The following is a 17,092-nucleotide window of genomic DNA, read 5'->3' on the forward strand; positions in this document are numbered from 1 at the left end:
TATGAATTGTATGCCTCAGAGGTTAAAACACTGGAGTCAGAAGCCGTGGGGGGTCAGAACAGTGACTGGCAAATGTTAAAATGATGGAGGTGAGTCAGTGAGACATATTCATTATGATGTCATTAAGGTCTAGAGCTACACCCCCTCATGAATGACTACATTTGCCAACACCTACCACCACAAAGCAAGTCAGATTTCTGTCATTTTGTGACCTCCATCTTAAAGGGCATGTGATGTATCAGTTTAATCTTCTTCCTCTATATCAAACGACTTATAGGCTTGAAATGCACGGGAATATGAAACATTGAATACAATAAAATTATCTGTGAGATTATAAAATATGGGGACGGCACAGTTGTCTCACACCCCTTGGACCAGGATTTGAGTCTGTACCATACCTCCACATATGTGGCGTTTGCATGTTCTCCCTGTGTCATTTCCTCCTTGTACTCTGGTTTCCCCTCACAGTCCAAAGACATGCTGAGGCTAATTGGAGTTGCCAAAATGCCCATAGGTGTGAGTGTGAATCCCATCCTGGATTGTTCCCTGCCTTGTGCCTGAAACCTCCAGGATAAGCTCCAGACACCCATTCATCAAATCGCTTATCCGCCGACCCATCACAGGGCACAAGGCAGGGAAAAGCCCAGGATGGGGTGCCAATCCATCACAGGGCACACTCACACACCTATGGGCAATTTAGTAACTCCAATTATCCTCAGCATGTCTTTGGACTGTGAGGGGAAACAAGAGTACCCAGGGGAAACCCCACAATGACAACATGCAAACTCCATGCATATGGAGCCATGGCAGACACTCAAACCTGGGTCCCACAGGTGTGATGCAACAGTGCTAACCACTGCACCACCATGCCACCCTCCAGCCTCCCGCAATCCTAAATGGAACAAGCAGTTTCAGAAAATGGATGGATGGATGGATTTTAAAATATACCACATGTGCTTGGGACCATCTAGTTCTTTAGTCATGGATATTTTTTAGTTTGTTGCTGAGAATGCCATTGTTACAGACATAATATATTCATAAGCAAATTTTTATGCAGTAGTCTTTGTTTAAGATAGCAAAGCCATTCTTAAAAAAAACATAATAAAACCATAATAATACACATGCTGGTAATATATGGTTATTACCTTGTAAAGCAGTTTATTATTTTGAGCAGGCATTCTCTTGGACACTCCCATCTCTTGCTCTGGGCCATTAACTTTTTAGGGTATCTATTTTGAATCATTTATTTGACCTCTATTTCTCTATCACTAGAGAAGGAAAGAGAATCAGAATTTAATCATGGAATGGATTAGAATAAAATAAATAAATGGATGTGGCACAAAGTAAACCATACCATTAGCTGTGTCCTTAGCTAGGATTAGCTAGAACACTTTAGTTTGATGGTGTTTTTTCCTAAGCTCACTAAGTGTATGTAAGCAAGAATATAAGCTACATAAAAGCATTGGTTCTGAAGAGGGATCTAAATCAAAGCTTTGACTGAAGAGAATGCCAGCAAACTGTAGCTAACAAATCTGATTGTTAGTAATTAAGACATTTTCTGTTGGTTTTGGCCCGTGCATTGAGTTCAAATCAGTTATACCTTTAATGCCATTATGATTTTTTACAAATATTTTGTTAAACAAAGCTACATTTCATCTTAAACTTAGTGTGACACTGGCCCAGAAAAGTCCGCGGCCTATGGAAGGACAACACGACCTCAGAAGATTACAAACTGTGAGATTTACCCACTGTGATAGGAATATAGCAATAGCACACATCAGTCACACTATGGTTTCACAAAAGCACTTTACAGTCTTACAGCTAGATATAGGATTTTCCATCCATGCACCTGCAAGTCCTTCCAACACACGATCATGGTGGGTTTGAGTCTATCCCAGGCAGCACAAGGCAAAATGAAAATGAATATATGGACAGGAAGCCAGACCATGAAAGGTAATATATGCACATACACTCATACAATCACCATCCTGTATATGGTTAATAGTATTGTATTTCACTACATCACACCTGTGTGATTATATGAATGTGGGAGTGGGTTGAGCTTAACTAGAAAATGTGCCTGTTTTAGGTTACAAGTACAGTTTAATGCATGTGTGCAAAGCCCAAGTATATCTGATACAAGCCCTCAGTTATGTCATTATTATTAAATGTCATTTTCTATTTTGTGCAGATTTTCAAATAAAAAACAGTTGATTGTAAAACTTGTTGTAAAACTCATTATACTTTCACTAATGGAAAGAGTGTTCATTCACCATGGTGACATCACTCGACAAATGGTGTCGACATGTGTTCAGCACCTGAGAAGGGCCTGAGAGGGGTCAGAATGCGGCTGATGAGACGCAGCACACAAGGTCACAGAGCAAAATGCAGGGTTTCTCAAACACAAACAGTGTATCTTGCATAGAAAAATCCAAAGGGGTTCAACAGAAACAATCATAAACTCTAACCACTCCCTGTGGTCCATTTAAAGGCACACACACACACACACACACACACACACTGTAGAGGATCAACAAATAATGTTTAGTGCAGATGCTGTCATCAGGGAAAAGGCACTATTCCACACAGACTGTTTTTGATTTTTTTTTCTGGAAATCCTTCTGTACAAGCAAGAGAATCATTGGTGAACTGATACCAGAGATCCTCAATAATCAGGACCGTAAAAACATCCACTGTCTATCATTAATATTTGAATCAGACTGCAACCTGTCACAAAGATACTTTAAAGGAGACACTAAATCACTCTCACAGCATAAACAAATTTGAATACCAAAAAGTAGCCACCATTTACAACAGTGCAGTGAGACTTGCTAAAATGCTTTTTTGTGTGTTTTATGTGTATATTAGAAAGTATTAGATAATAGATTAAATTTTAAAAAGTCAAAATACTTTTTGGAGGTTTTCTGTTGAGTCAGCTAAAATATACGTATTATCCATCCATCCATCTAATCATCTACTACCCATTTATCCTGGTCAGGGTGGTCACATGTGCACTATGAGTAAATTAGAGATGCCAGTTAGACTGACTGCATGGTTTTGGACTGCAGAAGGAACTCAGAGTACCTAGAGAGATATACATTAAAAACATTTAATTGTCTAGAGTTTTACTCATTTTTATACCATTATATATTTCATTAAAATTTGTCACTACTGTATAGCTTTTATTATTTTCCATTGATGCTAAAAGTAATTCAAATGAAAGGCACTTATGGCTCACTTTCCTGTCTTTTGACAATTTATGACAAAACAACACAAGATTCTTCCTCATAATCACATTGACAGCCAGTTAAAGTTTGATTCATTGCTACTATCCAACATACTGATACATTAATTTTCAAAAATGTTTACAATATGACATTCTGAATATGCAGGTATGGAGGCTGATGTGTTAACAATATGATTCTTTATCCTGAATGACTGCATAAAATGAAGCATTCGTTAGTCATAAGTGGTCTTATACCATCAAGAATGAATATGTATATGAATACTATTGAATACTATTTTCCCTCAGGAACTGACATAGTGGCAATGGGTCAAGATCTTCTGAACATCTGTAAGCAACCTGAAATACCAATTACTACATTGTTGTTTGATGGCTAAATTTAAGATTTAACTGTGCTAAGGTGATGCAAGCCATCAGATTCTACAGTATGTAGGAGATTTTGCTCAATTCATTAAAACATAAAAAAGACTTGTCATTTGCTGCAGTACTTTTCCTGTGGGCATCTGTCAGCCCACATCAAGGAATCACGTACACTAATTGGACAAATCATTGTTTTGCTCTAAATGTAAAAACAAAAACTGCAGCCACATCAGATAATTTGTAGAAAGCACAACAGTGGTGTTATGTTTACTTATTGCAGCAAAGTCAATTTTTTTTTAATAAAATGATGTGGATATGGGGCGGAACGAAGCCCCGCATACATTGTCGCCCACAGGAATGAGAGTTTTGTAATCTCGCTACCAGACAGTAATCCCATATTGACCTGATAAGGGATGACAAACTGAAATTGATATGTTTCTTGATTCCTTTTAAACATTGAAGGGGATTTCCATCTACATAACATTAGTAAGTTCATTTTATTTCTCACCAGGTTACAGAACTCAGATTTCCGTATAGCAGTTACCATGGACTGAAAATTTAGTCTTTTTTATCACGATCCTCATACATCTCCAGAAGATTTCTGTTTCACTTCCCACTGGAAGTCAGTGGAGATTATAATCTAATTTGTAATTTGTATTTTGGCAATCTATTTAATTTCAAATTGCAAATTGAATTTTTTTTTTCCAAATAACATTCCAAGGGTATGTGATATTTACATCTGCGAATGATGTTTAATATCCATTTTCAGTTTTCTAAATCTTCAGTGTTAGAAGCTAATGACCGGTTTTGATGATGAAAATCTCCAATGTTGAAAACTGAACATCCCAGCTACACATTGATGTAAAAACTTATCCACATTCAGACTACAAAAATATGATTAACAATTTGAACTTATGGCTTGCAGTGTCTCTATCTTCTGAGTCCAATTCAAAATAGCACATACGGTAATGAAACATGTGTTCTCTTTCTGAGACAGATCAGTGGTGTCCATACAGTGACTTGGCTCTCGCCACAAAAGCAGCATCTGTTGGTTAACTAATGCCTGCTTCTTTGCCCCTTTTAAAGCCTTTGGAGATACAGTGTTTCCATTCTTCAAAGTGACTTATCCTCCTGGCATGTTTATGATGTGAGAGAAGATTGGTTGACAGAGGTGTCGAAAAATGGAGGTGAGGCCAAGCCTGAACGTTGCCCCTGAGCCTCACTCCATAGATGTAGAGCAGCCGAGATGTGGAGCACGAGTCAAGATTTTAGACGCCAACGTATTTTGATGGGAAAGGATGGCAGCCTCAGAGCGAGACATAAAACGTGAGGCTCTTCTGAACCACACTCCAGTCAGGCAGCTGGTCAAACGGGGCCGTTCGTCCACAAAAAGAAATAAAAGCAAGTATAAAGTTATGGTTGCACTTAGCTCCTTCTCAGGTTGTTAAAAGCATGTCATGGGGCCCTGGAGGATGGCTTTTTTATGGTTAGTCTTCTGATGAGCCCTGGGAAGAATCCTGACGGCCATTCCTGCCAGGAGATCTTCATTCCTTCCTCCCTACACCCTGCACCACTTGTCACGTTGCTCCGAGCACCATCTGCCATTGTTGAAATGTGCAGGCAGAAGGGAGGGCCTCATGATGAGCTGAACATAAACATCTGGCCACAGGAAACCCCTGAAAAAAAGGAGTAGATATAGGTCTTGATATTTCCTACAGATGTGCTAGACTGTATTTCATTTTGATGAGGTAGAGAACCGAGCAGGTTGTAGTGTACATGTACTGCCAAGGTGATTTTTTTTATTATTTGTCTCTCCCAAAATTATGTTTTTGTCAAGACAGCCAACTATAATGACAGGTGTATTTTGGAAGAAACCATTCTTGAACCTGAGAAGAATGTTCCATGCCATACGTGTTGCAAAACTAGACTTAAATAGGATTTACTGTACCCCAGCATCAAAATCAAGATGTTACTTCTGACCAGGTGTTTGTAATGACAAGGTAACCCAAACTTTGCCAAACAAAAAAGACTTATTAAAATATTTTTAAAGACATATGTACATAAGTATTAGATTTGGATTCTAGTGTTGCACTGGAAATACACTGATATCCACTTACAAGTCATGGATTTTCACCATATAACTCCTTCCTGTTCACTCCCTTCTACCAACACAAAAACACATGTGCTGAATCTATACTCCTCAGATACAACAGGAGATCTGAACACTGTAACAAAATGCACTTTATCTGGATTTAACATTAGAGACTTGGTCAAGAAGCCTAAAAATGTTTGTGCTGATCAAGAGAGATGACGGGAGACTTTAGATGATAGGTAACTCCATTTCAGGACCAAGATGGACTTAAGTAATTAGGCCCTGGATCTGAATAAAAATGCAGAGGTGAAACTAAATGAAACCAAGAGTTCACGTTCATGGTGGAACAAACTGAGAACCTCTCTGTTACAGGGACACATATCCATAATAGGGGTGCACCGATTGCAGTTTTCTGGCAGATCAACGATCACCGATCCTTAGACAACCTTACCTGCCGATCTCGATTTTTTTTTTGCCGATCTTGTTTCTTTCATAACTAAAAGACAATTACTTCAATATTTCCATTTTTATTGAGTAAATTGATATGAATACTCACAAAACATGAGGTAGTGTCCTCAAATATAAATAAACATATAAATGAGCATTGCTGTTTGAACTACAAAATCATATTTTTTCTTCCAGACTTTAATTTCTCTAATTTTGTAAAAAAAAAAATATATATATATAGCTGTTATGACACACTTGTCCAAAAAATAGGGAGGGAGGCAGCCTGCACTGCACCTCTCTCGGGAATGGGAGAAAAGGCTAATTTAAAAGCATATAACTAAGATCGGTGGATCTCATGGGAATATGGTCGATTTCTGATCCCCTCAAATTAACGTGATCGAGGCCGATAGATCGGTGCACCCCTAATCCATAAGCTAATGAGCTACACACCAACTTCATTGTGAATATGGATAGCAATGTGCATTATGAGTACCTAATTGACAAATGAAAGATATGTTATTTAGAATGTTAGTAAAGCAGATGAGAATAACAAGAAAGTTGAAGTTTGTGGGAAGTAATGAGTAGCCTTATGTATGTGATATAGATACAATGTACGGTATAACTTGCTGTGCTTCAACCTATTTAACTAGCTAGATATACATAACTTTCAGGAGAGGGCAAAAAATTATTGTGCCAAAAAATTCCTCTTTAAACAAAACACACAACTCATCCCTGAAGCTCAGTATAATTTTTCTTCATTTTCACACTGCAACATCATGCCTGCATGGATGATCTACAGATGACAGGAGTGGTGTAACTTTCACTTGTAAGTCTGCAGAAGGAATTTGTGCAAAGGCAAGCTGAGATGACCTTTGCAGTGTAAAAAAATCCCACCTGCACTGAAAGGATGCCAGTTCTCTTACACCATCAAGGAACCCCACAGTTATAGCTATTCAATGGTACACATACGTCAGACTGTTCCCACATAAAAAAGAAAAAGTCCTGTACAGATAATGTATTTTTTTCTATCAGATGTCTATGAAAAATTAAATAGTTATATACAGTACTGTGCAAAAGTCTTAAGCAGTCAAAGAAAATGATCTGGGTAGTAAGTGTATATTTGCTGAGAAAAAAAACACAGTTTAACGTCATAACATGAAAATTAAGAGTAACACAATTAATAACTTTTTTTCTTCAAAAAGTTATTGATATCCAATTGGATGTCTAGATGAATGCAGCTTTAGTTCCCAAACATCTCCTCAAGGGCATCTCAGCCTGTAAATGATTGTCCTATTCGGGGTGGTGGAGGCTATGTTGGAGACTAGGGGCTCAAGGGAAGGAATTACCAGGATGGTGCACGTCGCAAGACACACTCACGCACCATTCACTCACACATGCACACCTACGGGCAATCTGGCAAACCCAATTAACCTCAGTATGTTTTTGGACTGTGGGGGGAAACCAGAGCACCTGCAGGAAACCCCACGACGACACGGGGAGAGCATGCAAACTCCACACGTATGGAGCCATGGCAGAGACTCGAACCCGGTCACTGGGGTTTGAGGTGATGGCGCTAACCACCGCACCACCATGCCGGCCCTCAGCTATTCCATGTATTTGTTACGTTTCATCACCAGCTCACGTAATTAATTAATTTATTAGTTTAACAAACGTCAAAGAGCTATTGACTAGCCATACAAGGTGTGCTAGTGGTTGAAAAATACATGGGTGTAATGGATGGTTACTGCAAATACAAGGTAACCTTAGGGGAGGTTTTAAAATGGCTAAGCTGACACACGTTAACAGACGTAATATCATAGCTTTACGTCAACATTAATATTATTTAAACATCATTTTCTTCTATGCAGTTTTATGAAAGATATTGACATAAATACATCCATATAAGAACATAAGAACTATACAAACGAGAGGAGGCCATTCAGCCCATCAAGCTCACTTGGGGAGAACTTAACTAATAGCTCAGAGTCGTTAAAATCTTATCTAGCTCTGATTTTAAAATATTTTTATATTTTTATAATTATATAAGTTGTATGTAGAACAAAATATAGAAATCTAAGAAACAAAAATACAATATTCTAGCCTAAGTAAATATTTTGGACGTGTTTTTTTTGCATATTTGTCCTCACCAGTTTATGTTAAATCCCATTTTTCAACAGTTTACAATTAAAAAACTAGACTGCACAGGAACTGCACACACCTGGATGTCTTCAACTTTGAGTCATTACGTTTCCCTTTGTTTACCCTTAGAAACCTCCAGTAATAACAGCATTGTAAATGTTCAAGGCCTTACAAAGTGCCTTTATTTTGTATCTACCTATACATTTTGCGTTAATCTTTTTATACCACAGCCTAAATTCACCAAATAATTTCATGAATAGGATTTGGACTATATACTGAATGGCGTGCTTTGTGTCAACAGACATTAACCAAAAACAACTTCTGTCAGATAATCTACTAAGATGACAGAAAAAAATCTTTATAGATATTTTTTTAGTATACTTACTCCACTACTATTACTTTATTATAGGGGTTAATGTGTAACATACTTCTGACTATAAAAAGGACATTTCAAGTAGCATTCTGATGAACAGTAGAGCACAGATTTCTTCACCCAAATGTGAATGCACAAGATTAGGAAATTCAAGGAGGATTTATCTTATAATTCCCGCTCCATGCCCTTTTCATGGCCATTGTTGCTTTTAGTAACCTGAGACCTAAGTCTGGAGCCATCTTTCGCTATGTGTCTTGTAAGAATTGTCATCAGAGGTTTATCTTGTATCATCACACAAACACAAATGGAGTTTGATTCTTAGTATCTGCATTGCACATTTTAATGGAGCTTATATTTCCAAGTCTGCAAAGCCTCCACAGCTACTCCAACAGGCTTGATTTTGATTAGATTTCATTTATATTTCCAACTTATTTTCACTGTTCAGATTAAAATTTCCATATAGTCAAATAATTATTCATCCATTGACCATACAAACACATATCTAATCAAGGTCACAGAGGGCATAGAGTCCATCACAGGCAGGACAAGGCTGAGGTACAGATCCATATGGGATGGCAGTTTGTTCACGGCACACAGAGAGGTTGTTCCAGGATTGGTTGCCCTTATAACAACCAGTTTTTTAAAACATGATTTTAAATTGTACTGGCATGTACTTCTAAATATATAAATCGATTTCCCTTTAACTAGTGCAATGGTTTTTTTTTTTTTTTAATGAACTATCATATCTTTCTTGAGTTGGTTAAAAAAATAAGCATTTATCAATATAACTTATTATTGTGAGGTAGGGAGCTTGTGTCTTGCAAAAATGATCTGAATATTAAAAAGGGTAGAATATTAGCAGAGCATTTCACATGCACAAAATTAGGCTGCACACAACAGTTTGTAATGTCTGAACATGGCTTAACACGCGAGACCTTACAGTCAATTTTAGCAGAGCTGCTGCATTAACACTTGCCATCTTCACTTTCACTGTCCAGAGGTTGGCTAACTGATTACCGTGCCTCCGCTCTGCTGTTTTGATATTATGCATTTTAATCAAAAGTCATTAAATAAGGTTCATTTGTGCTCCATCTCTGTATTTCGCTTGCATTTTTATTTAAAATTGATAAATGTTTTGAAGTAGAAAAAATCTCCCTTATCTTAAGCAATACACATCACATCACTATTTTCATATTTACAAGCATTTATTTATGCACTATACTTTTGGCTTAAAAATTTTTTGCATTACAAAATTAGTAGGCATAGAAAGAAGTCACATTTTGCAGTAAGGTTCAGAAATTTCACAGACTGAATGTGAATCAAGAGTTAAAATGGTGATGGAGTGAACAGCATCAGCCACAGCGCCAAGGTCGTTCATGTTATTGATGGGCATAGTTTGGAATAACTGAACGTTTTTTCAGGATTGACTCAACAGAAAAAGGCAAAGACACAGTGGATGAAAGCTTTACTTCCATTCTGTGGGATGTCAGTCCCTTTGTACATCTATCAGTGGCTCTAAAGCTGTGGTTTTCTTCTGCAGGGCTGTCACTGTGTTTCTTTGCAGTTTCTCCTGAGTGCTTTTTATAGTTTGGTTCAAGATCCAACTTGTCATTGAGCTCCTTCTGGATCAGGGACTGGAAAGAGTTTGACTTTGTGGAGAAGCAAGGCTTTGTGCTGTCATTAATCATCTGGCTTAGAACATTCTCATGCCGGTCGTGGAATGTTGCATTGGGGAATGTCTGCATGGGACAGTTTTTGACTGTGGAAATGGTCGACCACTCCCTGGAGCTTTGAATGTGCCCCCCTTGAGACTGCACCCGTGCTTGCCAAAGTCCACAAGCCCCCCGAGCCATTTGTGAGTGTTCAAGTTTTACTGACACTGGGTCCCTACCTGGTGTGGAGCTCCTCGGGGTTGACAATGGTTCGGGGTAGCGTGCATCCTTGGGTTTTACAGTCTGAACAGATGTGGAATTCACCAGGCACTGTTTGTAGAGCAGACCATCTCCAACATCATTGTGCCCTGACCACATCTTGAACTGGGGTGGAAGGGGATATTGTTGGTAAGAGGTTGCCATGCTCACGTTGGATGAGAGAAGCTCCATGTTCCCAGGTCTGCCATACTGCAGAGAAAGGTCCAGGCATCGTGGGAGAACATTGCAGATATCACTGGGGAGCAGTTCCACTCGCGGGGATGCATATTCTGTCCTGTGGGAACTGAAGGCCCCTGCTTGGCTAATGCCACTGAGAAAGAAGGAAGAACTTGGCTTCTGCGTGGACTCCAGCATCTCTCGTTCTTTGTGCTCTCGCTGCATCATGATAGTCTCTAGCTCCTTATCAGCAAAAGCCCTCCTTTTCCTCATACGGTCGCTTAGAAGAGGCAAAAATTGGCTTCCTTCCAAATAAGAGCTTGTTTGAACGGGGTGATATCCTACTACATGAGAAATGTATTAAAATCCCAAAAATCAACATTTCCTGCATTCTTTGTTTACTGAATTAAACAATCTGTAGAAATATTTGCTATTCACTAACAGTTTTAAGAAAAGATAACGAAGAATATCAAAAAAAAAAATTAAAATTAAATCTAAAATATAGGCCTGGACAGTACAATATCATACAAAAAGATAGATAGATAGATAGATAGATAGATAGATAGATAGATAGATAGATAGATAGATAGATAATTTGTCAGAAGTAGCAGTATGCTTGTGAAGAAAAACGACCGTTGATAACTTAAAACAGAAACCAACACAGAACTAAAGAAATCAGAACAACACTTATCTTACCTTGGAGGATACTTTTGGACAATGTGTTTATTGGCTGAAAATGAAACATTGTCCTGTTTTCGGGCGTCGTTTGTTTTCGTGAAATGCCTTTCTTATCCTAAAGTGATATAATGTGTTACTAATAAATCTTTTTATTTATTAAATATATGATGCAATAAATGATAGCAATTCCATGAATTAATAATAATTCAAAACATAATAAATAATACTAAATACACAGATGTGCTATAATTATTTCTCCTCATATTCATACTATTAAATAGCAAATTTAGGCGGTACATCATAACGTTAATCCGACGCGGTCTTTGGGATGCAAACCTCCGTGGCCTGCTGCCTCCTGAGCGCCACTTGCGCAGCCATTACGCGCTGTCTCTCCACCACCAAGAAGCAATTAGCACATTGACAGTCTCGCCACCGACAAAACCGTTTGTGGCCTTTCAGTGAAGAGACAACTCCGTGATTTCTGCACCGGGCACATTTCGGGGTGCGACCCAGCTTCTTAGGGTCCCCTGATAAATGCATATTCTCATCTGTCCTTTCATCGTCAGTTTTAATTGTTTTGTTGTCCTCTAATTCAGAGAAGTTGAGTTCCGCTTGGTCATTTTCAGTTTGTAGGTTCTCCACATCTATTTCTATATCCGTCATGATAACTCAGGTGAAGTTCTTAAATAGGCTTATTCTCAGGTACTCAGACGTGTCCCCGTCTAAAAAGACAAAAGAAAAATTTGAGACACCATATCCTGTAGTATACCGTATACATATGGGAATCAGTATGAATATTAAATAGCCTATAAAATATAATTCTCTGAATGCACGTAAATGTAAGTAAATATTCTTCATATTTAATTTTTAAACATATTAAATACTACGATTTAAAAATCAAACTTACCTAAATGCGTCCAACACTCGATTGTGTACAGTGAAAAATCAACTGTATTTTAAAAGCCTAAATAATTTTATTTTGAAGGGACATAACTTAAGGGTTTTGAAATATTGTCGATTAAGCGCAGACTGTGATTTGAACTCTCAACGTCTATTACCATGCATAAACTTCCACTAAAATAATTACCACCTGATTGCCATCGGCTTTTTCCCCTGTGTAGCGTCATAGCGCTTCGTTTTTAAGGCAAACTTGAGTAACTATAGCCTGCGTTACCATTGGGCCGCTCGGTACCTTCGCCCCTATTGGATATTCCGGATTTTGGGGTGTTGCTTGTCCCATATTGAAGAAGCTTCGGCGGTGAACAGCCGGGTTTGCCAAGTTTGGTCAGCTGGCTGGAGTGAGATTTTCAATTCGAGGCAAATCTGCAAACACATTTACATGTATGTAAGAGTTTATTACCTTTTAAATAGTCCGTTGGGTTCGCAAACTACCCCAACGCTTTTGATGTTATTAATTTTAGCTTCATAATAGGATAACATAGATTTCCTGAGTGCTGGCACCCCCGGGAACAACCAAAACTAAATGTTGAAGAGAGTTAGGTTGTATTAAAGTTCGTAGTATATTTACATTCGCATTTGTGTTTGTGTGATTTATGTTAAATTCGTGTAAATATTAAAGAACACACCCAAAACTTTGATGTCTGGGAGATAGTCGAAGATATCTTAAGCTTTCAAAAGGACATGGGTAATAACTTTTTATTTTCTATGATAACATATTTTAAGGGATTTTTAAGGGATGTTTAATCGACAATAACGAAAGCAATAATGGAAGCTCGTCCTTTGTCAACAAAAGGGAACGATGGGCATCTAAATTCAAATCAGTCTTTGGAAATGCAAAAAAGTGCTCAGGGCTTTTCATGAGTATTCAAATTCTATAGACTATATAGCAAAGTTTCTTGCCTGAATAATCGATATTTTTAGAGGGAGGCATAGCTAAATACAACGCATGCGGGTTAACAATGCAAATACTAAATGCCATGCAAATACTTAGCTTTCAGTTTACGCTGTGGTTTAACACCTCAAGTAATTTGAATGGAATTACAGAAGCGACAAAATGCCTGCCATACCTATCTTATTTTACTAAATTGTCAATATAAACACAAGAATATTTGTAGAACGATGTATTATTTGATGTGGTAAACGGGCTATAAAAAAAACCCAAAAAAATAGTAACAGTATATCACATACCCTGTAGGCCTATATTACAACTGTGCTCAATCTAAAAATATATTTCTTTGGGTTATTGTAATAAATAACTTATTTATTATTTTATATAACTCTATGTATTGTATATATTTATGTGGTCCCATTCATTTATTTTCCATGTAACAATCTGTTTGCTTATTTATGCATGTAGATCTGGATGGCTATAGCACTATGTATGAAATGTTTGCATTATGTTTGTGGCTCCCTTCCACACTCCATAGGCATCCCTGTACTTCTTAGGACAGCCTGCAGTATCTTCACCACAAAAGTAATGGCTAATTGGTTTATTGAAAACGGGTACATTTTTGCATGTAGACTGATACCAGCTCTCTTCAGAACTTTTTTAGCTAGATCCCTCCAAACACCCACCTTTAAATTCAGGCATCTTCTACAACTTTAAAACAGTACAGGGTCTATGTGAAGCCTGAACACTATCCCAGGAAGGATTAGAGACACCTAACCCTAACTAGAGATGACCGATACCGATATTCGGATCGGTATCGGCGACGATTCAGACCTATTTGACGGATCCACGTCCTATACTTACTTATTTAGTTTTTGGCAATCAATCGCACGACAGCTCTTTCACATTTTACATGTGTTTTTTGCGGCATTCAAATCGAACGCTATCGCTGCCTCTCAGTCTTTTTTGCTACTCAGTGGGTATGAGTACAGTGACTTCCGCCTGCTGTGACGTCATGCGCATACCCTTCGCAGTACGAGGAGCGTAAGATAAGACGTGACGATCTGGGAGTATTTTACGCTTGTAACAGAAACCAGTAACACAGCGATTTGCAATCTATGTAAAATAAAGTTTTGAGGTGGGAATAGCGTTTAATGGATAATCCCATTTATCAAAGCGCGCGCAACTGCGAGACAAAACAAAGCAATGGATGATTTGGGAGTCGCTAACTTAATTGGACTGTTTTGCGAACTCGTTGCAGCTTCAATGAGCTCAGCTTGTGATACAAGAGGGGCTGCAATCGCATCAAAAGTGTAACTGCACTGACGCCAATGGGAGAAAAACTGTTAATTTTAAGCATTCGCCACTTGTGTATTCTTGCTTTGAAGATATTCATATTAAACTGCAAATGCCTCAAAAACGCTTAAAACAAACGAGGTGGAACAGTACGTTATACATGTTTGTAGTAGCCTAATTAATTTTTTTTGTCATACATCTTTTCCATCTGTATTTACTAGCTTTAAAAAATAATATATAAAGTATATCAAAGTAAAAAGAGCTCTTGTATCGGAATCGGATCGGAACTGAAAAAATGTGGATCGCCCATCTCTAACCCTAACCACACACATGGGCCGTAACTGGCAATCCCGCCCCAGACCTGTAGGTGTCAGGCTACCGTCACCCAGGCTGTCAGAGAAAAGTCTACAGCACTGGTATACGGTATTATACCCAAAGGTATGAACACCGTTAATATAGCCCCAATGGTACAGAAATGTTCCTCGCAGTCCATTTCTGTACCTTAAAAGGTACAATTACCTACAGCTATAGGGTTCAACTATCAAACCCTTGAGGGTACAGCCTCAGTGACAAGTAATTGTACCCTCAAAGGTACGAATTGGTATTTTTTTCTGACAGTGCACATTGTTGCCTGTAAATCAAAGGAGTGAAATTGTTTTACCTCCTTTAACACAGTAGTGTTCATTATGAAGCCATGATTCACCAGGATAAATGTTCAACAGGCTTATTTTGTTTATGATGAAGGACGTTCACAGCAGGGTCAAGTTGGGTTCATATTAAGTATTTGTTTCCAAAATATTGTTTTCGCAGTTAAACACATGGTTTAGTAGGCCTGAGATATGTTTCATTGTATTCTTTCTATTTGTTGATTATAAAATTGTGTTCACTATAAAAACAAATAATCCAATAAAAAATAATGTGGATATTGAGCTTTGCAGTATAGTACCGTATGAAGGCAGCAACAGCATCACCACTGAACCAAGGCCACTGGGCAAGACTTCTAAGTCCATGTGATAGAATGCACAATATAACTAGTAATTCCTACATATACTGCAGAATATCCTAAATTGAATTTGCCATATTAGCTATGTTTTAACTCGTTTTTTCAACACTCTTGTTAACGTAATTTAAGTATACGTTAAAATATTTTAATAAATGCTTTTCAAAGAGACTGAAAATTAATGGATCACTTTGTATTAGAATTGCTCTGAAGGAACTGTTCGAAATGAAAATAAGTACTGTACCTTGCCAGTAGATGGACGTATTGCTCCATTTTTGTCATTGTTACCGTAGTACATCTACTATATATGTATTTACCGTAATATACTAAAGCTATGAAATTTATACACCAAATGCATACTGACTGCAGGTGGTGCTTGTGTGTTTTTCATGCAACTATGTAAACTATTTTATTTAAAAGACATTTTCTTCACTATATTCAGTAAAAAAATATACCATTTTGGTGTATTTAGAAAATACAATGCATAAAATGTGTAGTATCGCGACTATATCAAGGTGCAGGTAACGTATGTGTTGGCTTGGTGTGATGGCTGTTATGTGCACATTTTACCAGACTAAACCTGGTAAACAGGGTGATCTTGATTCTAATGCCTCCTCTCCAAATACTGTGTTTCTAGGGTCATTAACAAAAGAGGATAACAGTATGTCGGATTATTTCAGGTTATTACCGACGTGGGATAGCCTACCTGAAGTAGAATACCACCAGGAATTTCAGTGGCCGAGAAAAAACAAACCACATTACCATCTTTTCTATATGCTTGAAACTGTCCTCCCCATTTTAATCATAATACAGCCGATGTCTTTTATTAACGCCTAGTTCAAGTTCACTCCCAAAATTAATTTATTGCGTAACTTAGTAAGAGTAACTTTGTGCGTAAATAAGATGTAGTGCATCATAAATTCATATGATAAAACAAATTAGAATGATTCCAGAATGTTATATGGCTTACCAGCTACATATTTGTCTTACGGTATTTGCTTTTTACAAATATTTCTGAGCGTTCGCATTTTTAAGCGAGGAAAAATTATTCATTAATCCTGTTTAATTGCCATTATGAAATTGTTCTTTCTGTTGTGTTTTTGTGTATATGAAACATTTTGCACAAAAATGGAATGTGAAGTATTTACCTGAATGGTGGAATGATGTTAACGTACTTTGAACGTCTTTTTCTATTTTTTACGAAAATGAATATAATAATATAGACATGAAAGAACACTACATATTTCTTTGTTTTTTATATAGTTAATCATATAGGCAAATACCTTCTAGGGAATTTGGTGCTTCAAATTAAATCCAAAAAGACACAAATTAAGCAATGGCATCCAGCAAATTCACAGTATATCATTTTACAGTTGCATTACACTACATTTAGCGGATATTTTTGTCCGAAGTGATATGCAAGTGAAGTATCATTAATTGTTTTACAGTAAGTGTTTGCAGTTCTTTTAATCCATCAATCCTCGAACCACTCCTGTCGGTCAGGCTTGCAAAGCACTTCTTTTCAGT

The 17,092-nt window shown here is 37.6% G+C and overlaps 1 protein-coding gene across 4 annotated transcripts; it reads right to left on the minus strand.

Moving 5' to 3' along the window:
- Positions 1-9,841: 9,841 nt before the first annotated feature.
- LOC111847060 (doublesex- and mab-3-related transcription factor 2-like) lies at positions 9,842-14,279 on the minus strand. Of its 4 annotated transcripts, none has more exons than XM_023817920.2 (5): positions 14,134-14,279; positions 12,613-12,743; positions 11,757-12,142; positions 11,439-11,535; positions 9,842-11,086 (listed from the first exon to the last, which is right to left on the minus strand). In XM_023817920.2, the coding sequence occupies exons 3-5, from the start codon at positions 12,081-12,083 to the stop codon at positions 10,035-10,037; spliced, it is 1,476 nt and encodes a 491-aa protein (XP_023673688.1). In that variant the 5' UTR covers positions 12,084-12,142; positions 12,613-12,743; positions 14,134-14,279; the 3' UTR covers positions 9,842-10,034. The 4 variants fall into 4 exon arrangements, with proteins under 4 accessions (XP_023673688.1, XP_023673687.1, XP_023673689.1 ...); XM_023817919.2 differs by having other exon boundaries at positions 12,595-12,743; XM_023817921.1 differs by lacking the exons at positions 12,613-12,743; positions 14,134-14,279 and adding an exon at positions 12,328-12,545 and having other exon boundaries at positions 9,842-11,083.
- Between the last annotated feature and the right edge of the window lie 2,813 nt (positions 14,280-17,092).

This window comes from Paramormyrops kingsleyae, chromosome 7, assembly GCF_048594095.1.
Source record: "Paramormyrops kingsleyae isolate MSU_618 chromosome 7, PKINGS_0.4, whole genome shotgun sequence".
In the NCBI taxonomy this organism is placed as follows: domain Eukaryota; kingdom Metazoa; phylum Chordata; class Actinopteri; order Osteoglossiformes; family Mormyridae; genus Paramormyrops; species Paramormyrops kingsleyae.